Source organism: Pungitius pungitius, chromosome 21 (genome assembly GCF_949316345.1).
Source record: "Pungitius pungitius chromosome 21, fPunPun2.1, whole genome shotgun sequence".
NCBI lineage: Eukaryota > Metazoa > Chordata > Actinopteri > Perciformes > Gasterosteidae > Pungitius > Pungitius pungitius.
The window spans coordinates 304,556-326,335 of NC_084920.1; the positions used below are offsets into that span (position 1 = coordinate 304,556).

Here is a 21,780-nt window from a genome sequence, read left to right on the forward strand (position 1 = left end):
TCCGTTTAAAAACTATACCGCGTAACGTAGATGAGGAGAAGCGTCCGTGGCTACCGTTAGCGGGGGGCTTCTAATAAAACTCATCCGCAGTGAGTCGCACTGCAGTGAAGGTGAATATTAAGTCTGTCTGCTGTCAATCACCGAGAGGGTCCTTCCCTGAAGGAAGTCAAAACACGATTAACAGACGCCAGTACGTGTGTGAGTTAGCTAGTGGTGGCTAATGCTAACAACAGAGTAACAGTAGCTAACTGCTGTTTAGTTGCTATGAGATTTTTATGACTCTTGTGGATGCAAATAATGTGTTTGCCTTTAATAAACCCGAGTGTTAGCTCAGCTAACTAGCTCCGACATGGTCTTTGAGGCCTCGTTGTTAGACGTCACGCCAGAATCCTTTTAAATATTGGACCATTGAAGATCTCCGAACCCTGACCCGCTTTACATGTTGTGTTGTGCAGAAATGATGGAGTCTTGTTTCGGGGGGAAACCGGAGAGAGTCGGTCCGGTTGTGGTGGACGATATCAAGAGAGACCTGCTGCGGGAGTTCACTGCTTTACCTCAACAGGTAACTGTCTTTCTCCTACGGTCTCTAGTGGTGTAAGAAGTACTCAGGTCTTTCATTATAATGTCTTTATATACTTCAGGTCATTTTTTTTAAGATACAAAAGTTCCATATTGGATTTAGTGCAGTAAAAAGTAGAGTACTAGCTCTGCTGTAGTAGAGTAGGAGCTTTGTTACTGTCACTGCTGGTGTCAGCGGGATGTTGTTGTCATGGCGACAGACGTTGTTGTCTTGTGTCATCAGGACGCCGTTCAGTCAGAGAACCTGCAGGTTTACCTGCGGGTTCGACCGTTCACTGCAGCCGAGAGCGATAAGAAGGAGGCACAGGTGGGACACACACACATGATTGATGATTGATCGTAATTCTCCATATCGATTGATAATTGGTCTCTGCTCTTCAGGACTGTGTGACCATCGAGGGACCGGACACTGTTGTCCTGACGGCTCCCCGCAGCTATCAAGCAAAGTCCCTCCCACAAACAGCACAGAGGTTCACCTTCACACAGGTAGCTGTGACATCACCAGTCTGTCACAGGGTTGTTTGTGTTTACTCATCGGACCGTTTGATGTCTGGATCAGGTGTTCGATCCCGAGTCCAGCCAGAAGAAGGTCTTCGAGGGGTCAGTTCGGGGTTTAGTCCGGGATGTTCTGAGCGGAGGAAACTGTCTTGTGTTCACCTACGGAGTCACCAACGCCGGGAAGACCTTCACCTTCCTGGGTCAGAGACACCTGTCCGTCCATCTGACTGTCTCTGTGTCTGTCCGCTCCACAGCTGTAAATAGTACTGTGACCCTTTTAGCATCAGTGTGGAGGAGAAACATGATGCAGAGGATCCGGGTCTCTCTCTCTCTTACTTACTGTTTGATCTATTTTCATCTGTCTGTGCCTCAGGTCCGGACCATGACTCGGGTCTGCTGCCCCGGTCTCTGTCGGTGATCTTTAACAGCATCGAGGGCCGTCTGTACGCTCGGTCCGATCTGAAGCCGCAGCGCTGCAGAGACGTCAGCAGACTGACCCCAGACCAGCAGGCAGCTGAGAGCAGTGGCAAGAGGAACCTGCTGAGGCTGCTAAAGGAGGTGAGGATGTACAAGTACACATCTGTCTACTACTTTGTGTACCTGTTTGTGTACTGAGTTGTGTCCTACTGGGTCTCGTTGTCTGCAGAGCGACAGAAGTCAGACGTCGGGCAGATCGACCTTCCTCGACGGTCAGCCACAGGTTTTCTAGTCCCACAAAAGTCATGTGGACCTCATTTCTGCTGTAAATAAGGACGCGTGTGTGTGTGTTTCCAGGCTCCTCCCTCAGCACCGACAGCAGCGTCTCCGAAGCCGACAGCTTTTCATTGGACGTTGAGTCAAACGTCCGCTTCTCCGTCTGGGTTTCCTTCTGTGAGATTTACAACGACAACATCCACGACCTGCTGGAGCAGGTGACACACATACACACACACACACACACACACAGACACACATGCACACACACACACACACACACACACACACACACGCACACACATGCACACACACACACACACACATGCACACACACACACACACACGCACAGACGTTCCTTTAAATAGGTAGTCCATTCGAAGTCCAAACAAAGTGGACGACCAGCTGTGATTGATCTGTGGTCAATTATTGATTATTGATTGGTCATTGATTTGTGGTGCCCAGATTCCCAGTGGACACCACAGGAGGACGGTTCTGCGTCTGTCTCAGGACGTCAAAGGAAACTCCTTCATCAAAGGTAAAATATATTTTACTTGCATCAACTCAAAAACCTCTTCTTGCTATTGTGTGCATCTCGACCACGAGGCCTTCAGAGATCCAGGAGCCTTGAAAGCGGAACAAGGTGCTAAACTTGTTGATTCTGCTGTTTTAAGATAAACTTGATTGCTAGTTTGTCTTAGCTTAGGGGGGGCTGTGGTGATGGTGTAATGGCGCGGTGGTACCACCAGGTGACAGCGGCAGCCATGTGAAGTGTGTTTGGACACATAACAGTGTGCAGATATTTCACAATAACGGCCTCGTTGTTGTTAATGTTTGTGTAGCGTTGCCGTAGCGATGATTCTAACAACCAAACTGTTCAAAACTGAAGGGACGCACAGTAAGGTGTGTGTGTGTGTGTGTGTGCGCGTGCGTGCAGACCTGCGCTGGGTTCAGGTGAGCAGCTCTGACGAAGCCTACAGAGTGATGAAGATCGGGAAGAAGAACCAGAGCTTCTCCTCCACCCGACTGAACCATCTGTCCAGCAGGAGGTCAGCTGACCTGAGATCAGATACTTCTTACCTCTCGTGTTCAGTTATCAAACCACCGGCGGTGTCTCCTCCCGTCGTGTGTTGGAGGACCTGAAAGGGTTCGCTGTGACCCGACCTGGGTTCCTAAGTTAAAGTCTCTGTGTGTCCCTGCAGCCACAGCATCTTCTCCATCAGGATCCTGCGGGTGGAGGACGCCGGCGTTCCCAGAGTCCTCGGCATCAGCGAGTAAGGCCGTGGTCCTTTGGGCACAACGTGGATGACAACATCAACATGAATAACACTAAGAATGCAATGTGTCCGTGAGGTTGTCCCTGTGCGACCTGGCCGGGTCGGAGCGCTGCTCCCGGACCCAGAACACGGGGGAGCGGCTGAAGGAGGCGGGAAACATCAACAGCTCGCTGCTGACCCTCGGGAAGTGCATCAGCGCCATGAGGCTCAACCAGCACACCAAGTAGGGCCAGCACGCCGTGGGGGGGGGGGGGGGGGGGGGGTCACGCGCTGGTGGCCCGGCTGACGCTGGGATTCTATCTCTGCAGGGTCCAGCACCACGTCCCCTTCAGGGAGTCCAAGCTCACCCACTTCCTGCAGTTCTTCTTCTGTGGTGGTGGCCGGGTCTCCATGGTTGTCAACATCAACAAGAACTCGGCCTGCTTCGACGAGACGCTCAACGTCCTCAAGTTCTCCGCCCTGGCCCAGAAGGTCAGAGACACTTCACCTTTACTCCAGTGTGTCTGCACTGGCAGCTTGTGTCTTTGTCCCTCCTCCTGGATGAAGATGGCCGCCCTCCTCTCCCCGTCCAGGTGGTGGTGTTGAACTCGAGGCCGGCGGTCCCGGACCTTGGTCCCCACAACTCGGCCATGGAGCTGTCTCTGATCATCGAGGACGCCGAGCGCCGCAGGAAGGTGTCTGGGCGGGGCAGGAAGGTCTCGCTGGTCGCCTGGGAGACGACTCTGGAGGATGTGCTGGAGGATGAGGATGAGGAGCAGGGGGATGAAGAGGAGGAGAGTGTGATGGAAGGGACAGTGCTGGAGGCTGAAGGCGAGGAAGACGACGAGGAGGAGGAAGGTGACACGACCGTGGAGGTTGAAGATGAGGTAACTATTTCATTTGAATGAAGTTGTTTTAATGAGGGAAAACTGAAGAAATCTGGAAAATAAAGTTGTTTCTGTCTCTGTCTCCGTCTCCGTCTCCGTCTCTGTCTCTGTCTCTCAGCACGGGGACGCGGCTCTGCGCTTGGTCCTGGAAGCTCAGATCAGAGAAGAAGTCAGCGCTGAGTTCATGGAGCTCTACAAGAAGATGGAGAAAGACTACAGGTACCAAAGTCATGTGACTGAACCACCTGATTGTGATGTCACACATGTGCTCTAAGTGTGTGTGTGTGTGTGTGTGTGTGTGTGTGTGTGTGTGTGTGTGTCAGTGAGCGCCTGGAGAAGGAGCGAGAGATCCTCGAGGAGCGAGCTGAGAAAAGAGTGGAGATCCTGAAGAACCTCGTCAGTAAGACGGCGGACCTGAAGACTGCCGACAACAAGGTGATCAATAACACCTGTCTATCTCATCAGGGATCATCACTGATGATCACTGATCAGTAACTATTGATTGGCTGTCAGGAGGCCGATCTGTTGGAGATCTTCAGCTCAGTGACTGAAGACCTGGAGAAGATCAGAGAAGATGCTCAGAGTGTTCACCTGTGTCTGAGTGAGCACGCGCACACTGAAGGTACACACACACACACACACACACACACACTGGGTGGGTTCTTGGAGCCAAGTTGACCTTTGACCTTTGTCTGTGGTGATCTGGACCTGCAGAGCTGGAAGCGTTGCGGGTGGAGAAGCAGCGGTCACATGACCAGCTGCTGGAGGCCCAAGAGGTAGCTTCTGTGTTTTGGTGCATCTGCGATGCCATTGTTCACGATGTCTTCTATCAATTAAGTTATTTTGTTTTTCCAGATGCTGAAGCAGCAGCAGCTGCACTTATCAGAACTGATGGAGATCGATCAGCAGAAAGACGAGATGATCGGCAGACTGAGGATGGAGAACCTGGAGAAACCCCACGTAGAGACTAAGAACATTAGTGATACTAATAGTATTTATTGTTAACGTGAATATTGATAGTGACCATGATCCCCCATCGCCATTTCTCAGGTGGAGCTTCAGCAGACCTGCAGCTGTCTGAGGAGGACACCAGGAGAGGAGGTGACAGAGGGGAACAGGAAGCGTCAGTGTGGAGCTTTGGTGGAGGAAGAGGAGAGAGGACCAGCAAAGAAGAGAGGTGAGAGGGAGGAGGGGGAGAAGGAGGTTCACACCTTCATACCTAAATGCTTCTTCTCTGTCTCCTTAGTGCTGGAGGATGAGATCTGGAGGCTGCAGGAGGACAACGACCAGAAGGAGGAAACCATCAAGGAGCTGAGAGGGAGAGACGAGGAGCTGAGGAGATGGGAGGACGAGCTGAGAGGAAAGGGGGAGGAGCTGAGGAGATGGGAGGACGAGCTGAGAATAAAGGGGGAGGAGCTGAGGGGGCGAGAGGAGGAGCTGAGAGGAAAGGGGGAGGAGCTGACAAGATGGGAGCAGGAGCTGAGAGGAAAGCGGGAGGAGTTGAGGAGACGGGAGGAGGAGGTGGAGGTGCTGAAGAAGGAGCAGGCTGTCCTGGAGCAGAAGGTGCAGCAGCTGACAGGTAGGAGCTGGACCCCGTGATGTGTCACCTGCCATCAGTTCATGAATGGATGAATGATGGCATCTCATTGGTCGTAGATCGGGGGGCGTGTCCCCACTGTGCGTCCGTGCTCTCCTCCCTGGAGGTGGAGCGGAGGGAAGCATCCAGACTGGTGAAGGAGAACAAAGCTCTGGTTAACGGAATCTTCCAGCTCCAGACGGAGGTACAGCTCCACCCCTTTGGTTATTTTGGTTTCTACATGTAGATATTGATCAGGACTAGTAAATATTAGTAATAAACATTTATCAAAATAACCAGGTGACCAGTCTCCAGACGGCGCTCAAGGAGCAGACTGACAGGTCTGACAGCCCTTCACAGCCGCCGGACAGTGAGAAGACCCGCCTCCAGGACCTGCAGAGCCAATCAGAGGAGAGGACCCAGGAGGAGGGTCTGAAGCAGGAGGTCGAGGTTCCTCCTTTTTCTTTGGTTTCTCTGGTGATCCTTTGATGACTCGGCCTTTAATGGCTTATTGATTTGGGAGGTTTTGATTGATCAGTTGAGGAGTAAATGAGCAACAGTGTCAATTGATTAACTGATTGTTTCAGGAGGAGGCGGGGCAGAGCAGCAGCAGCAGGGTCTTCCATGCCGCCATGGAGAAGCTGAAGAAGGAGAGCCAGGCAGCGCTGGAAACGTCTTCTCAGAAATCACTACAGATCCAGGATCTGCTGAGAGAGAAAAGCCAACTGGAGGAGTCTCTGACGCACAGGTAGGGGAGGAGTCACATGGGCTCAATAAAAAGAATCTATTGGAGTATTTAATCCCCTCATCCTGCAGTGAAAACCGGGTTGCTCTCCTCAATGAGGAGTCAGCCAATCAGAGGGCAGAATTCACGAGTCGTCTCCAGAGCCTGAGGGAGGAGCTTGAGTCTGAAGGCGGAGCTCTGCGAAGTAAACTGGAGGAACGGACGAGGAGTCAGGAAAGGGAGAAGGAAGGTGAGAAGATGAAATAAATGTCCTTAAGATGGACAAGAGAGGAACCCTTTGTTTCCATGAGCTCATCCCTTCATGGGACATTCCTCTCTCAGAGCTGCTCCGAGTCCTCTCCGAAAAGGAGAAACTCATAGAAGAATGTCGTGGACAGACGGAGACTCTGAGAAAAGGTATCTCCATCGTCTCCATCACCTTCATCCCTGTCACTGCCTTCCTCATCACCTGGAGGAGATGGATCTCAACCTTCTTGTGTTCTTCAGAGCTGGAGCGTCTGAGTGAAGACCTGCAGAGGAGAGAGGAGAACGGAGAGGTGGAGGTGCCGCTGGTGGAGGAGCTGAAGGAGGAGGAGGAGGAGGAGGAGGAGGAGGAGGAGGAGGAGGGAAGCAGCAGGACGTTTGAGGCTGTGAGGAGCGAGGTGGAGAGAGGGAAGGAGGAGGGAGACCTACAGGTGAGACCTCTCTTCTCCTCACTTGTCTGTCAGGAGGAGACATTAACCACAACTTTAGGACAACGTTTTGATGTGTGTGTGTGTGTGTGTGTGTGTGTGTGTGTGTAGAGGTGTGGTGTTCAAGTCCCTCTTCCAGAGCAGGACGTTCAATCGTCTCCTCTCAGATCCAACAAGGCCGACAGGAAGAGGAAGAGCTGTGAGGTTCAGGTGTGTGTGTGTGATTTGTCTGATTTGTGTGTGTTTGAGATATTTTCTAAATAGTGTGTGTGTGTGTGTGTGTCTTTCAGGACTTGGTGTTCAGTGAGAACAAGAGAAACAAAGTAAGAAGCTGTCGAAAAAACAAACAGGTGAGAAGCAAAAGACAGCTGAAGAGTGAGACCAGTCAAATGTTCTCTGTCTCTCTATCTGTCCCTCACTCCGTCTCTGGCTCTGTGTCTCTCTCTCCAGTCTTCTGTGCTGAAGGAGATGAGAGACGGCCCTCTTCAGAAGATCGAGGAGTTGATCCACAACTCTCCGTCCATCCTGGGCAGCAAAGGTCGGTTTGTCTTTCATGACTCAGTCAGGAGACAGTCACGCTGTAACAACAGTCACACTTGTCTTTGTCCTCCTCTCTCTCTGCAGCCAAATCCATCATGAGCCTCGTCAGTGGACATTCAGTAGATAAGGAGACGGTTACCAGGGCAACCAGACCAAAACGAGGAAGGAGAAAGCTTTATAAGACTGAGGGCTCGTCTCCACTGTCCAATTCCCCGAGCGCGGTGCGTCTTACTGTCCTTATGAGGACATCTTTGTACAGTAGAATGCAGAGTTGTGTGTTTAATGTGTTGTTGTGTTTCAGATGGCAGCAGGAGCAAAGGAGGAGAAGGAGAGTGATCACCTGATCATCAAGAGACAGCTGCGCTCCAATAAAAGCAGGAAGTGACTCGTCCACTGGCGTGGTCATGTGACAGCACTGGTCTGCAGGTGTATAAAATAATGATATCCATCTTACCGATGACGTTTTTTTATATTTGTATATCTTTTTTTTAATTTTTACTGCTGAAGAGGACAACGCCCCTTTTCCCCAAATAAATTACATCAAAGCTTGTTTGTCGTCTTTTTACTTTTTTTATCTACTATCAAATAGAATCTTTAATAGAACATTTATCATTATGAATTCTCACACATTTAATTCTAAACTGAGGGGAGTATTAAATAATATGCCCATTATTATAAATGTATATTTGAATGTTGTGATTTTTATTTCTTGGATGATAATGATGTTTAATGCTTTACTCGGTCACCATGGAAACGAACACTTTCTGCTCGGTCCTTATTATTTTAAATTACACAAACGTCACCAACTGACTCAGCTGAGAGTCTCCAGTGAGCAGCAGCTTCATGAAGGCTCTTCACGCTGTGGCAGCAGGACGACGTGATGACGAGCGCAGCATCTCAACGCTGATTGGCTTTCACAGGACGGCGTCGGGCAGAAACTCGCTTCTCTTGCTTTTTCACATCCACGCGCAGCGCGTTTTGCGAAAATTTGCTTCTTTCGCGTCTGGTTTCACTTGAATGGAATCTACTCAGCAAATAATTTGCTTGGTTTTTGGTGTGAGGGCAGCAACTTTATCTCTATTCTACCAACAGGAAACATGAAAGAAAGGGACTTTAATGTTTTTTTTGTGAAAGTTACTAAAGTGCTAAAGTTGAGATAAGCTAATGTGTTACGTGCTAAGCTAAGGTTAAGATATGCTAAAGATGTGCTCAGCTAAAGTTGCGATATGCTAATGAAGTGCTAAGATAATGTTAAGATAAACCAATGAAGTGCTAAGCTAAAATTGCGATATGCTAATGAAGTGCTAAGCTAATGTTAAGATAAACCAATGAAGTGCTAAGCTAAAATTGCGATATGCTAATGAAGTGCTAAGCTAATGTTAAGATAAACCAATGAAGTGCTAAGCTAAAGTAGAGATAAGCTAATCAAGTCCTAAGCTAAAGCTGAGATACGCTAATGAAGAGCTAAGCTAAGTTGCTAATCTAGCTCCCGGAGGAGCATTTTCTTCTTTGGGACTCCGGATGCTTGTGTCACATGACGGAATCATCTGTAAATATCATCTCGGGAGCGCTGACCCTGAAGGATTCTTTCACCACTTGCAGGTTCTGGTGTCATGAACACAAGATAACGTCTTTACTCATTTAACATTTAACATTTATTGTCCTCAACTGGACACGCAATTCAACATTGTGTCATCGGTGTTGTTTTGCTTCCCTGAATGGAGGTGCTTTGAAAACGTCTCTCACTAAATCATTTCTTTTCTCTCTGGGATCTGGTGCCTTCCTTAGAGATCAGGTTTCTGTTAGAATCTTCATGAGACCTCCTTTAGAGTCATGTGACAGGAAGTCTCTCGTGTTTCTCTAAGTTGTAAGCACCTATTTCCGGTCCTCTTAATGAATTCAGGCAGCCGGCCAATCGGGGCCCTCGTAGCGGTCTGCGCCCCCGACGATTCGTCTGCGGCTCGACGGACAGCTTCCACCCGAAGAGATCCGATTGGTCGGACAGACGTAGGGGGCGGGGCTAGCACTTGGCGGCGGGGCCATGAGGTCGGAGCCGGCAGCGGCGGATGCCGGTGATGACGCAGAGGAGGACGGCGCTGGAAAGCAGCGAAGCACCACTGAGGAAGAAGGTGGCCGTGTAGCTTGCTGTGACGTCAACCAGCCAACCTGCAGCCAGAGAAGAAGAGTATTTATTAGTATTATTGTTATTCTCCTCCATCCTACAAGAACTTCACTCTCAGGTCTGAGTGGAGGAGGGGCTTAAATATGAAACCACGCCCACTTGATATTATGTTTAGAATATTTTGATAGTTATTATATCATTTTTATATATTTCATTATATATATATACATATATCACGACTTATCAGCTAACAAAGGCGAATGCAGATGATGAATAATTCGTCAGATATTGGTGTGACTTGTCCTCACCTGCGATGGGCGGGCTGATGAGGTAGGGGATGGCGTGGAGGAAGTAGACCACACCCAGCGCCGAGGACAGGTAGGGAGCTCCCACCACATCCGAGGTCACCACGGGGATCAGCGCCACGTAGGCGCCGTCAAAGTAACCGTAGAGGACGGCGAAGGGCACGAGGAGCGAGAAGGAGCGCAGCAACGGCGCGCAGAGACAGCAGAGCCCCTCCATCGCCACCGCCAGGACGTAGCAGGCCAGCCGGTAGGGCTTCAGACAGCTGGGACAAAAGCACGTTGTACCGTCAACTCCACGACACGCCGCTATACTTCGTTGTATTTGATCATACTTGACACATGAACTCTCTGAACTCCTACCTGCGGTCCGTCAACCAGCCGAAGGTGATGTTCCCCACGATGTCCAGGACCCCCAAGATGGACATGAGGAAGGCGGCCTGGTGGTGGCAGACGCCGGCGCTCAGAGCGTACGGCACCAGGTAGACGAAGGGGAGGCTGCAGCCGCTGGCCAGGAACAGGAAGGACACGGCCAGGCCCAGGAAGTCCGGCAGCAGCAGGAAACGGTACTCCTTTATGGACAGGAAGCACCGCCTCCTCTCAGGTGTAGGGGCGGGGCTTCCCGACATCAGGGGCAGCGGCGGCTTAAGGCAGCCGTCCGATTCTTTGGGGAGTTTGACCGCGACCTCGGGCTCCTTTAAGGAGACGCGGCCTGCAGCGCGAGACAACAGGAGGTTCACAACAAAGCGGACTCATGGACACACGAGTCCACAACGGGTCCTCACCGATTGTCTCCTCCTTCCCTGACTCCGCCTCCTCTCCCTCCTGCTCCTCCTCCATGAGATCCTGCAGTCTGATTGGTTTGAGCAGTGCTCCGCAGACGCACAGGTTAGCCACAAAGGCGCTGAGGACGAGCAGCGCTCCTCGCCACGAGTACTTCTCGATGAGCAGCTGCACCGCCGGCGCCAGAACGAAGGTCCCGATCCCGCTGCCCGACATGGCGAGCCCGTACGCCAGCGCCCTCCGGCGGTGGAAGTAACAGCCCACCATGGCGATGGCCGGGGTGTAACACAGGGCGAAGCCCAGACCTGGGGGGGGACGACTCGAGATGAGGGCGGACAAATGTTGGATGTGGAATTTATTCTGGGAATATATTTCCTTGGAATATTGAAACAAGTGAGAGCGAGGACACTTTGACACGTGAGGACACTCAGACCTGTCAGGACCCCCATGGTGAGGTAGAGGAGCTCCAGGCTGTTGGTGAAGGAGCTCAGGAGGAGTCCACAGGAGGACAGGAGTCCACCGAGCATCACGGCCACCCGGCACGACCACCGGTTCCCCACCAGGCTGCCAAGAGGAGCTACACACACACACACACACACACACACACACACACAGAGTCCAGTCAGCTGTCCTCCCCTGGACCCGTCCCTGTGTCTCGGTACTGACCGCAGAGCATGGTGGTGCAGTCCACCAGGCTGTGGATCCACGCGGTCGACGAGTAGTCAGCACCAAAATGAGCCTGAAACTCCACAAAGAAGATGGAGATGCACCTGCAGACAGGAAGTGACATCACCGACTAGTGAGGGACAGTCGGGTCCTGAATTGGCCGTGCGTTGTGTGTGTGTGTGTGTTGTGTAACGCTGACGCGTTCTCTGTGACTGTGACTGGGAGGCGGTCCTAACTGGTTCCACTGGGATCCGTCTGGTGCACCAACATTGATTGACAGCTTCCCCAGAAGCGCCTCATTGAATGGTTCTCTCAATGAGGAGAAGATTAACATCTGGTTCACAGGAGTTTGTTTTTGTTGTTGTCTCTTGGGGGGGTTGTTGTTGTTGTTGTTGGGGGGGGGGTACCTGGAGAACACCTTTAAACTGGGCGGTGACAACTGTGCACGTACGTGCACTTTCACTGGTAACTTGAAGCCGCTTTCAGTCGACGTGATGCAACACCAACGAACGGCTGTTTGTTCAGGTGTCAGAGTCTCACACACACACACACACACACACACACAGATATACACACGTGTGTATATCTGTGTGTGTGTGTGTGTGTGTGTGTGTGTGTTGGAACGTTGTGAAACAAACTTTATTCATAGACGTTACTGGAGATGTTGTTGAGATCAGCTGGTATGTTGATGTTCTTTACTTTAATAATAAGTCATTCCACCCGTTTCTAAGCAGCTTTTATTGTGAAACCTTAAAAATAGGAAGCTGGTCCTGTTTAAATTGTAGGATGTGTCCTCTTTGAAAAGGGATCTTTGAACATCTGGTACTAAAGAACAAGGTGTTCTACATTCAGAGGCTCCGCCCCGTCGTGCTCTTAATTATAGAAGAATGTGCTTCAGCAGAGATCATGTTCCTGAAGACATGAAACATACAACATATGTGTGTGTGTGTGTGTGTGTGCGTGTGTGTGTGTGTGTGTCTTTGCAGTGTTTCCCCAACCATTATAACAGCCCCCCCCCCCCCGCCCACTGAAAAAGTGTGCAATTTAATTTTAAAAAGTTCTTTTTTATGCCCGAATATTACCCCCCCCCCCTGAAACACTGCACTGAGTGTGTGTGTGTGTTACCTCGTCACTGCTCGTGTGCAGACCGTCACCACGAAGCAGCACCCTACGACCACCCAGCTCCACCCTCCATCCTGGGTCAACACCACGCCGCTCCGCCGCTTCCCATCAGCCATTGCTGCAGCTGTTCTTTGGTCCTGGTCCTGAAGTCCCGGCCTCCAGAGAATGACCGCGGGGTCTCTGACTGAGAAGATAAACTGAAGTGGATCTGGTTCCTCCTAGTGGACTCAGTCCTCCTCCCGAGAGAGGCCCGGGTGGACCTGAGGAGCAGAGAGAGCGCAGAGAACAAACATCTTCTTGTGTCGGTCCCCGAGTGTCTGAAACTCTCGTTAAAAAGCTTCTTGGGTCAATAAGTCGCCAGCTGACCTTCAATCATTAACCCGTCGCCCTGCATCCACGCTGGGGGGTGATGAGGTATTAACCAAGCGCTCCCAGATGCTTCTCGGTCCTGATTCCTTTGATACTCTTGAATCAAGCGCTCCCTCCTTTATAGCATAAACAACAACACGTGCAGGGCAGACAGGGAGTGCTTCATTCACTGTCCTCGACACCTCCCCCTTTCAACAGGGAGGGGTCAGCAGCGGAGAGGTGTCGGATGTCAAAAGAAGCGCGACCGGAGAGACGGGTCTGAGTGTTCCTTCATGTCCTCGGAGGCCAGGACCAGGGTCACACAGCAACAGACTGAAGCTTCTTGTGGAACCCAAAGTGAGGCGATGAAGACGAGCAGAAGGTGATGAAGGTCCAGGCAGCCGAGATCAGCTTTCTCTCCTTCTGGATGTTTCCATGTCTAATTAATACACATTAATAACTTTGCTTTTATTAACCGCCTTGGTACAGCACTAAATCACAAACCCTCCCCAGAGAGCTTAACAAGCTGTACACACCCTGTGACCTTTGACCTGCACATCCGTAGATCAGGGATCAACACAGGAGAGAAGGCTTCTTGTAGTTTTCCGATGTTGAATTATAAAATCTATAAATACGTCTCCTGAGATGCTGAACTGATTTTGCAACGGATCTTTTATTTTGAAACATTTTTCTTTCACCAACTTTTTCATCAACTTTAACGGAAGTTGCGTATTTGTTTCCGGTGTCGTGTGTCCGGAGCGAAGTTTAATTGATACGTATAATTATTTTATTCGCAGTACTACAGAAACTCCCTCTGTATGTTTGTACTTCTAAGTTGGTTTTAGGTTGTAGTTTTATGAAGAAAAGAAGGTATTTGAACCACGGAGAGGTCAAAGGTCAGACGAACCCGGAACATCAACAAAGCCAAAGAGGTTCCGTCAAGATGTTCTCCGGTTGGCTGGTTGCGGCTCTCGGTTTGACCATGGCCCGCCGGGCCTGCTCCTCTCGGTCGGTACCGGACATTGCCGCATACTTCGGCACCAAAACCCGGTACGAGGAGGTGAACCCGCACCTTCTGCGGGACGTTTTAACCGTGAACGCGTCCGTGCTGAGACCCCCGGACACCGAGCGCTGCGTCCCGGTACACCTCACCGCCGTCATCCGCCACGGCAGCCGGTACCCGACCGTCAAGAACATCCGCAGGATGCAGAGACTCAGCGAGCTGGTCCGGAGAGAAGCGAGCGGGAGCGCTGCGGGTTCTGGAGGCTCCGCGGACTGGCTCCAGGACGTCCAGAGCCGCTGGGAGATGTGGTACACCGAGGACATGGACGGTGAGCACCGGGGGCTGCCGAGGATGACGTCAGTAGAATATTACTGAATACCATATAAAATAATACAAATGAAATGATACCATAAAACTGAAAATACAGCTGTTAAATATCTGATGATAGTTATGATTCTAAAAGCGTCTAAAGTCATTCTAGTGACTCCTCAGGCCAGCTGGTGATGAAGGGCAGAGAGGACCTCCGTCAGCTGGCGGTGCGTCTCTCCCTCTTGTTCCCGTCCCTCCTGACGGAGGAGAACGTGATGAGGATCCGTCTGAGGAGCAGCTCCAAGCACCGCTGTGTGAGCAGCGTGGAGGCCTTTCAGGAGGGTCTGCAGCACCACTGGGGAGACACCGGTGAGGCCATGCTACATGCTACATGTAGCATGCTGGAAAAGTACTACGCCTCTCTGTAAGAATACTGTTACAGTAGTACTACTCCTCCCTGTAAGAATACTGTTACAGTAGTACTACGCCTCTCTGTAAGAATACTGTTACAGTAGTACTACTCCTCCCTGTAAGAATACAGTGACAGTAGTACTACTCCTCCCTGTAAGAATACTGTGACAGTAGTACTATGTCTCACTGTAAGAATACATTTACAGTAGTACTACTCCCTGTAATACTGCGACAGTAGTAGTACTACTCCCTGTAAGAATACTGTGACAGTAGTACTACTCCCTGTAAGAATACTGTGACAGTAGTACTACTCCTCCCTGTAAGAATACAGTGACAGTAGTACTACTCCTCCCTGTAAGAATACTGTGACAGTAGTACTATGTCTCACTGTAAGAATACATTTACAGTAGTACTACTCCCTGTAATACTGCGACAGTAGTAGTACTACTCCCTGTAAGAATACTGTGACAGTAGTACTACTCCCTGTAAGAATACTGTGACAGTAGTACTACGCTTCCCTGTAAGAATACTGTTACAGTAGTACGCCTCCCTGTAAGAATACTGTTACAGTAGTACTCCTCCCTGTAAGAATACTGTGACAGTAGTACTACTCCCTGTAAGAATACTGTGACAGTAGTACTCCTCCCTGTAAGAATACTGTGACAGTAGTACTACGCCTCCCTGTAAGAATACTGTTACAGTAGTACGACTCCCTGTAAGAATACTGTTACAGTAGTACTCCTCCCTGTAAGAATACTGTGACAGTAGTACTACTCCCTGTAAGAATACTGTGACAGTAGTACTCCTCCCTGTAAGAATACTGTGACAGTAGTACTCCTCCCTGTAAGAATACTGTGACAGTAGTACTACTCCCTGTAAGAATACTGTTACAGTAGTACGCCTCCCTGTAAGAATACTGTTACAGTAGTACTCCTCCCTGTAAGAATACTGTGACAGTAGTACTCCTCCCTGTAAGAATACTGTGACAGTAGTACTACTCCCTGTAAGAATACTGTGACAGTAGTACTACTCCCTGTAAGAATACTGTTACAGTAGTACGCCTCCCTGTAAGAATACTGTTACAGTAGTACTCCTCCCTGTAAGAATACTGTGACAGTAGTACTCCTCCCTGTAAGAATACTGTGACAGTAGTACTACGCCTCCCTGTAAGAATACTGTGACAGTAGTACTACGCCTCCCTGTAAGAATACTGTGACAGTAGTACTACGCCTCCCTGCAGACGTGCACTACCGCCACCTGGTGGACGACAAGCTGATGCGTTTCTTCGAGCATTGCCGTGGTTACGTGGAGGCGGTGGAGAAGAACCGCACAGCGCTGCTGGAGGTGCAGAAGTTCAAACACGGGCCGGAGATGGAGGTCGTGAGGAGGAAGGTCGCTGAGAAGCTTGGCCTCCGTCAGCACCAGCTCACAGCGGGTGAGACACACGAGGACACACACACGGGGACACACACGGGGACACACACACACTGGGACACATATAGAACGTTCTGATCCTAGTTCATCCTCAGAACTTTGACTCCATTTTCCTTCACCTCCCAAATGGAGGTCCCAATGTTGTGGTCTGTGTTGTGCTCTTGGTTCTGGTCTCTTGAAGACTGTCCTCCCCTCCTGTAGATCTGGTGGAAGCCGCGTTCTTCTTGTGTTCCTACGAGCTCTCCATCAAATCTCTCCACTCATCGTGGTGTTTCCTGTTTGACAAAGACGATGCGAAGGTAATCAATAATCAAAAGATCAACACCATGAAAAGACCTTCATAGTTTTATGTTGTTTATTTAGACAGTTGAGCAGTAAATGAAATGGTCACATGGATCATTAATTAATAACGAAATCTGATGCAGGTGTTGGAGTACAAATCTGACCTGAAGCAGTACTGGAAGCGTTTCCATGGTTACACGATCAGTGGCCTGTCCAGCTGCCCTCTCTTCCATCACATCTTCAGGACTCTGGACAAAGCAGGACGACCTCGCCGGTCAGTGACATCGTCGCTTTGTTTCCTCTGCCATTATATGGGGGGGGGCTTTAAAGTCATTTCCTCATAGACGTCTATGGGAGCAGAGGAGTCGCCCCCTGCTGGTCACTACACAGAAGTAGAGTGATTTACTCATAGACGTCTATGGGAGCAGAGGAGTCGCCCCCTGCTGGTCACTACACAGAAGTAGAGTCATTTCCTCATAGACGTCTATGGGAGCAGAGGAGTCGCCCCCTGCTGGTCACTACACAGAAGTAGAGTCATTTCCTCATAGACGTCTATGGGAGCAGAGGAGTCTCCCCCTGCTGGTCACTACACAGAAGTAGAGTCATTTCCTCATAGACGTCTATGGGAGCAGAGGAGTCGCCCCCTGCTGGTCACTACACAGAATGAAGCTTTGTCTTCACTTAAACTTTATTGATAATCATCAGGTCCACCGACGCTCCTCCCGAGCCAGCCTCCATCCTGATTGGTCATGCCGAGACGCTCCTCCCCCTCCTCTCCTTGCTGGGACTCTACATGGACCAGACTCCACCCACCGCCGACAACTACCACGCGCAGCACGGTAGGAGGCTCCGCCCCCGTCCAGTTGTAGACAGAAACACACCGGCCCGCGGTGCTCTTCTTCTGTGGTTCAGCCGTCGATGGTTCTTGTGTCTTACAGGCAGGAGCTTCCGGTCCGGCCTCATCGTCCCGTACGCCGCCAACCTGCTCTTTGTCCTGTACGACTGCCAGCGTGGCCCGCGGCTGCAGCTGCTGGTCAACGAGTCGCCGGTTCGATTCCCGGGGCTGGAGACGGAGGATGCGCCGCTGTACCGGGACGTCCGGGCGGCGTACCGCCACCTTCTGGACGGCTGTGACTCCCAGCGGGAGTGCGAGGGGACGGGGGCCGGCAGCCGTGGCCCCAACATTGAACTCTGAGGCGGTAGAAACTAAAGGCCTTAATCAACACTAAAGAGTTTGGCGCCTCTTGCTGGTCAGTTGGAGGAACTGAAGAGAAGCGTTTCAGTATCACGTTGAATACAAGCTTCTTTCTACAGCGAACATCGTATGTTCAGATTCCAAAGGGATCAAACTTTTAAATTCATGTGAAATCAGGTTTAAAGATTAAATTAAAAAGTCCTTTTAATTAGAAAAACATTATTCTAAAATTAGATTTTATTTTATTGGTTAATCATTACATTTTTGAATTGTTAAAGGACACCAGTCCTTTAACATGTTTTGTTAAAGTCAAACATGTTTTAATTTGGTGAACTGACTCACTTTTATGGAAATGATTTTTCAGGGTTATTTGGTTTTCTATCTTTATTTATTTGAGTGATCATGTGATTGTTTCATTCAAAGCTGCACTTTCTGCAGATGCTGCTGAGGTGTTTTTTCACAATAAGAGTCCTGTGAAGGAGAGCATTAAGCAGCTCTGGTTCTGATTCTGGATCAGTTTAAAGATTAAAATAAGGCTTTGGTTTTCACTCCTTTCTCTCGACTTGTGGAGGGACAACGATACCAAATGTTTACATGAGCTTTAATAAACATTTTTCACGCATGAAGAACAGTTTCATGTTACTTTGTTACTGGTCTTTGTCCTTAAGATGAATCTGTAAACTTGTGACTCATTTTGACTAAAAGTATTTATGTTCAAAATCCTGATAGCAAATAAGGGAATATTTTGTAACCAAATAGCTACGTGTTTTGTTCAACCAATTCAGTATGCCATTATATGACTTTACTTGACCTGCAATTATATTATAACGGTATGGAACGGTTGTGGATTCCAGCCGGAGAATCTATGAGAATTGAGGTTGGATTCAAAAGCATCAACAGGTGTGTGGTGGAACAGTGCAGGGAGATAGCAGGAAGGCTGAAGTGTGGAGGATCCTCAGTTTAAACCTGCTCTCTCAGAAGGAGGGTTTGGTTGCAGTCAGGGCTTCAAACTGTAAACATTGAAACAGTTTTGAGGTTTAGTAAACAATCCCAAGGTCTAATATGAGAAACGGACACAATGAGGCATGTGCTTGAATAGCACAAGGGAACAACTGAAGGGCTGCAGGCTCCAACCTGCTGTCTGAGTTTGTGGGTTCATGCCCCTTCATGCAGACATCGCTTCTGCTTTGAAAGAGTTTTGAGGTTTAAGTAGAAATCTCAAGGTTAAATACAACAAACAAAGGGTTGGCTAGTGTGTGGTGAATTAGCACAGTGGAAGAGCTGCTGCCACAAGCCTGCACTGCATTTCAAGGTTGTGCGTTCAAGCCCAGATGTGGAAATAGCATTTAAAAACACTTTTGAGGTTTGACTCACATGCTCAAGGTTAAATAGAAGAAACAAAGGGTTGGTTTGTGTGTGGTGAATTAGCACAGCGGAAGAGCTGCTGCCACAAGCCTGCACTGCATTTGAAGGTTGTGGGTTCAAGCCCAGATGTGGAAATAGCATTTAAAAACACTTTTGAGGTTTGACTCACATGCTCAAGGTTAAATAGAAGAAACAAAGGGTTGGTTTGTGTGTGGTGAATTAGCACAGCGGAAGAGCTGCTGCCACAAGCCTGCACTGCACTTGAAGGTTGTGGGTTCAAGCCCAGATGTGGAAATAGCAGTTAAAAACAGTTTTGAGGTTTAACTCATGTGCTCAAGGTTAAATACAACAAACAAAGAGATGGTTAGTGTGTGGTGAAGTAGCACAGCGGAAGAGCAGCTGCCACAAGCCTCCCCTGTGTTTTAAGATTGTGAGTTCAAGCCCAGTCTTGGGTTTGAGCCTTTGGCTTTACTTCAGGTTTGAGTAGCAATCTCAAGGTTAAATACAACAAACAAAGAGTTGGTTAGTGTGTGGTGAAGTAGCACAGTGGAAGAGCTGCTGACATAAGCCCCTGCACTGCACTTGAAGGTTGTGGGTTCAAGCCCAGTCTTATGTTTGAGCCTTTGGCTTTACTTCAGGTTTGAGTAGCAATCTCAAGGTTAAATACAACAAACAAAGGATTGGTTAGTGTGTGGTGAAGTAGCACAGCGGAAGAGCAGCTGCCACAAGCCTGCACTGCATTTGAAGGTTGTGGGTTCAAGCCCAGTCTTGGGTTTCAGCCTTTGGCTTTACTTCAGGTTTGAGTAGCAATCTCAAGGTTAAATACAACAAAGGGTTGGTTAGTGTGTGGTGAAGTAGCACAGTGGAAGAGCTGCTGACATAAGCCCCTGCACTGCACTTGAAGGTTGTGGGTTCAAGCCCAGTCTTATGTTTGAGCCTTTGGCTTTACTTCAGGTTTGAGTAGCAATCTCAAGGTTAAATACAACAAACAAAGGGTTGGTTAGTGTGTGGTGAAGTAGCACAGTGGAAGAGCTGCTGACATAAGCCCCTGCACTGCACTTGAAGGTTGTGGGTTCAAGCCCAGTCTTATGTTTGAGCCTTTGGCTTTACTTCAGGTTTGATTAGCAATCTCAAGGTTAAATACAACAAACAAAGGGTTGGTTAGTGTGTGGTGAAGTAGCACAGTGGAAGAGCTGCTGACATAAGCCCCTGCACTGCACTTGAAGGTTGTGGGTTCAAGCCCAGTCTTATGTTTGAGCCTTTGGCTTTACTTCAGGTTTGATTAGCAATCTCAAGGTTAAATACAACAAACAAAGGGTTGGTTAGAGTGTGGTGAAGTAGCACAGTGGAAGAGCTGCTGACATAAGCCCCTGCACTGCAACTGAAGGTTGTGGGTTCAAGACCAGATGAGGAAAAAGCATTTAAAAAGATTTTTGAGGTTTAACTCACATGCTCAAGGTTAAATATGAGAATCAAAGTTGCCAAAATGTGACCAGGACTGGTAGTGTAGGGGTGCAAGCTAGAGCCCAGAAGCCTCTGTGCGCACCGCCAGTGGGTTCAAATCCCGCTCGTGCCAAGTCTTGAGCACACTGCCGCGGAGGTAGTAGTGGGGGCATTGTCCCCACGGTTGTTTCAGAGAAGTGAACCCTAGGGGTTATGCAGAAACACACGGCGCGTTCACTTGAGTTATGATGGCATCGTCAAGAATGATGAAGAATCTTTTGCTACTGAATTGAATTTGATGTTAATTGCTTTAGCCTTTAGCACTTATTAGCCATGCTACGTAGCCACCAGAGGTGGGAACAAGTCACTGTTAGGCAAGTCACAAGCAAGTCTCAAGTCAATGCCCTCGCGTCCCGAGTCGAGTCAAAGACGAAGCAAGTCCCAAGTCGAGTCACAAGTCACAGCCAACAAGTCTCAAGTCGAGTCACAAGTTGTACCATTTTAGTTTCGAGTTATGATGGCATCGTCAAGAATGATGAAGAATCTTTTGCTGTTGAATTGAATTTGATGTTAATTGCTTTGCTTTAGCCTTTTAGCACTTATTAGCCATGCTACGTAGCCACCATGCCACCTTTTTGACGGCAGAGAAGGCCGGATGAGTCAGTAAAGATGAGCAGATGTGTCTCATTCAGTGGTCGCACTGATATGAAACTTATTACAGCCTCACTTGTGCCTTTACCAATGAATAGCATGCTTGATCCTCCAAGATGCACCAATCCGTCTCTGGGGCAATATCCCATTATGATTTTTTATAAATGTCAGTTACCCAAAACTAAAAAAGAATTTAGGAAGAGCCACCATGTCCCTTGAGGGTTGAACCCAGATAAGGTTTAAAGTACAGAAATTTGGGGCATTTGGCATTAGTGACAGGGACGTGTAGGTTGCTCCATCTAAGATCATTCCAGTCATGTCATGGGAAAAAGAAATATTGTGAAAAAAGTCAAAATATGTAGGGTCAAAAAATGTCACAGAAAATATTTTTTTTAAATAATAGTGTTACGTTCCCACCTAGGTTGGAACTCGTTTTACAGGTGGGGAACGTAAAAACCTGGGGTGGCGCACCCTGTATAACTAGCGGTGGACAGTGAAGTAGTGTGGGAGGGGGGTGCAGCTGAAACAAATAAAGCGGCATGACACGCAAAACTTGTGTTTGGTCCTCGTGGGACATTTAGTAGGTGACAAACAAAAACAAAAAGTACACACACAACCAAATAAGGGAGGAGAAGGGGATTGTGGGGGCTGGGGTCAAAGTAATGAAATAATCAAAAGGTATTTTTTGTTCTACACCCCTTTCCCTGTAACAAAGTTTTACCTACGTGATGGAAATGTACACCCATGGGCAGAACTACCTACCCCTTCTCCAAAACTGAGGTAGAGTACAATTGGGTCTCACTCGACCAGATTCCTAACAAAACAAAACTAACAAAACCTTTCTCTCTCTCCTCTGTTCATCAACCAGGCTGGTTAAATAGGCCACCAGCTCGTCAGC

General features: G+C 49.0%; 3 protein-coding genes across 6 annotated transcripts; 2 read left to right on the top strand and 1 right to left on the bottom strand.

The window, feature by feature from the left end:
• Positions 1–17: 17 nt before the first annotated feature.
• Positions 18–8,686, top strand: LOC119213424 (kinesin-like protein KIF20A). Of its 3 annotated transcripts, none has more exons than XM_062560253.1 (32): positions 18–110; positions 456–562; positions 803–886; positions 961–1,065; positions 1,139–1,277; positions 1,451–1,635; positions 1,724–1,766; positions 1,852–1,988; positions 2,237–2,309; positions 2,709–2,820; positions 2,974–3,045; positions 3,125–3,271; positions 3,357–3,519; positions 3,621–3,914; positions 4,033–4,133; positions 4,238–4,349; positions 4,428–4,536; positions 4,629–4,690; positions 4,770–4,874; positions 4,965–5,091; positions 5,161–5,493; positions 5,571–5,695; positions 5,791–5,940; positions 6,078–6,238; positions 6,307–6,464; positions 6,557–6,631; positions 6,722–6,909; positions 7,018–7,116; positions 7,197–7,229; positions 7,357–7,444; positions 7,531–7,667; positions 7,748–8,686. In XM_062560253.1, exons 2-32 carry the CDS (start codon positions 458–460, stop codon positions 7,829–7,831), a joined length of 3,906 nt encoding a protein of 1,301 aa, XP_062416237.1. In that variant the 5' UTR covers positions 18–110; positions 456–457; the 3' UTR covers positions 7,832–8,686. The 3 variants fall into 3 exon arrangements, with proteins under 3 accessions (XP_062416237.1, XP_062416236.1, XP_062416235.1); XM_062560252.1 differs by having other exon boundaries at positions 5,791–5,934; positions 7,197–7,256; XM_062560251.1 differs by having other exon boundaries at positions 7,197–7,256; positions 7,748–8,685.
• Positions 8,687–8,892: 206 nt separating this feature from the next.
• LOC119213181 (monocarboxylate transporter 12-B-like) lies at positions 8,893–12,925 on the bottom strand. Its single transcript, XM_037464311.2, has 8 exons — positions 12,808–12,925; positions 12,445–12,701; positions 11,320–11,423; positions 11,087–11,230; positions 10,656–10,958; positions 10,234–10,582; positions 9,877–10,136; positions 8,893–9,612 (listed from the first exon to the last, which is right to left on the bottom strand). Exons 2-8 carry the CDS (start codon positions 12,555–12,557, stop codon positions 9,467–9,469), a joined length of 1,419 nt encoding a protein of 472 aa, XP_037320208.2. The 5' UTR covers positions 12,558–12,701; positions 12,808–12,925; the 3' UTR covers positions 8,893–9,466.
• A 720-nt stretch (positions 12,926–13,645) lies between these two features.
• Positions 13,646–17,991, top strand: LOC119213180 (multiple inositol polyphosphate phosphatase 1-like). 2 transcript variants are annotated; one of them, XM_037464307.2, is made up of 7 exons: positions 13,646–14,148; positions 14,274–14,470; positions 15,753–15,947; positions 16,148–16,245; positions 16,372–16,502; positions 16,934–17,067; positions 17,167–17,991. In XM_037464307.2, exons 1-7 carry the CDS (start codon positions 13,646–13,648, stop codon positions 17,421–17,423), a joined length of 1,515 nt encoding a protein of 504 aa, XP_037320204.2. In that variant the 3' UTR covers positions 17,424–17,991. The 2 variants fall into 2 exon arrangements, with proteins under 2 accessions (XP_037320204.2, XP_037320205.2); XM_037464308.2 differs by having other exon boundaries at positions 13,646–14,120; positions 14,285–14,470.
• Positions 17,992–21,780: the final 3,789 nt, after the last annotated feature.

Bases quoted from the DNA above. Each gene is read 5' to 3' on its own strand.
- LOC119213180 (XM_037464307.2), top strand. From the start codon at position 13,646: ATGAAGAAAAGAAGGTATTTGAACCACGGAGAGGTCAAAGGTCAGACG. The intron at 15,948-16,147 runs GTGAGACACACG...CCCCTCCTGTAG, and splicing joins TCAGCACCAGCTCACAGCGG to ATCTGGTGGAAGCCGCGTTC. The intron at 17,068-17,166 runs GTAGGAGGCTCC...TGTGTCTTACAG, and splicing joins CAACTACCACGCGCAGCACG to GCAGGAGCTTCCGGTCCGGC.
- LOC119213424 (XM_062560251.1), top strand. From the start codon at position 458: ATGATGGAGTCTTGTTTCGGGGGGAAACCGGAGAGAGTCGGTCCGGTT. The intron at 2,821-2,973 runs GTCAGCTGACCT...GTGTCCCTGCAG, and splicing joins AACCATCTGTCCAGCAGGAG to CCACAGCATCTTCTCCATCA. The intron at 5,696-5,790 runs GTACAGCTCCAC...CAAAATAACCAG, and splicing joins TCTTCCAGCTCCAGACGGAG to GTGACCAGTCTCCAGACGGC.
- LOC119213181 (XM_037464311.2), bottom strand. From the start codon at position 12,557: ATGGCTGATGGGAAGCGGCGGAGCGGCGTGGTGTTGACCCAGGATGGA. The intron at 11,231-11,319 runs GTCAGTACCGAG...GTGTGTGTGTAG, and splicing joins CTGCACCACCATGCTCTGCG to CTCCTCTTGGCAGCCTGGTG. The intron at 10,583-10,655 runs GTGAGGACCCGT...CTCGCGCTGCAG, and splicing joins AGGGAAGGAGGAGACAATCG to GCCGCGTCTCCTTAAAGGAG.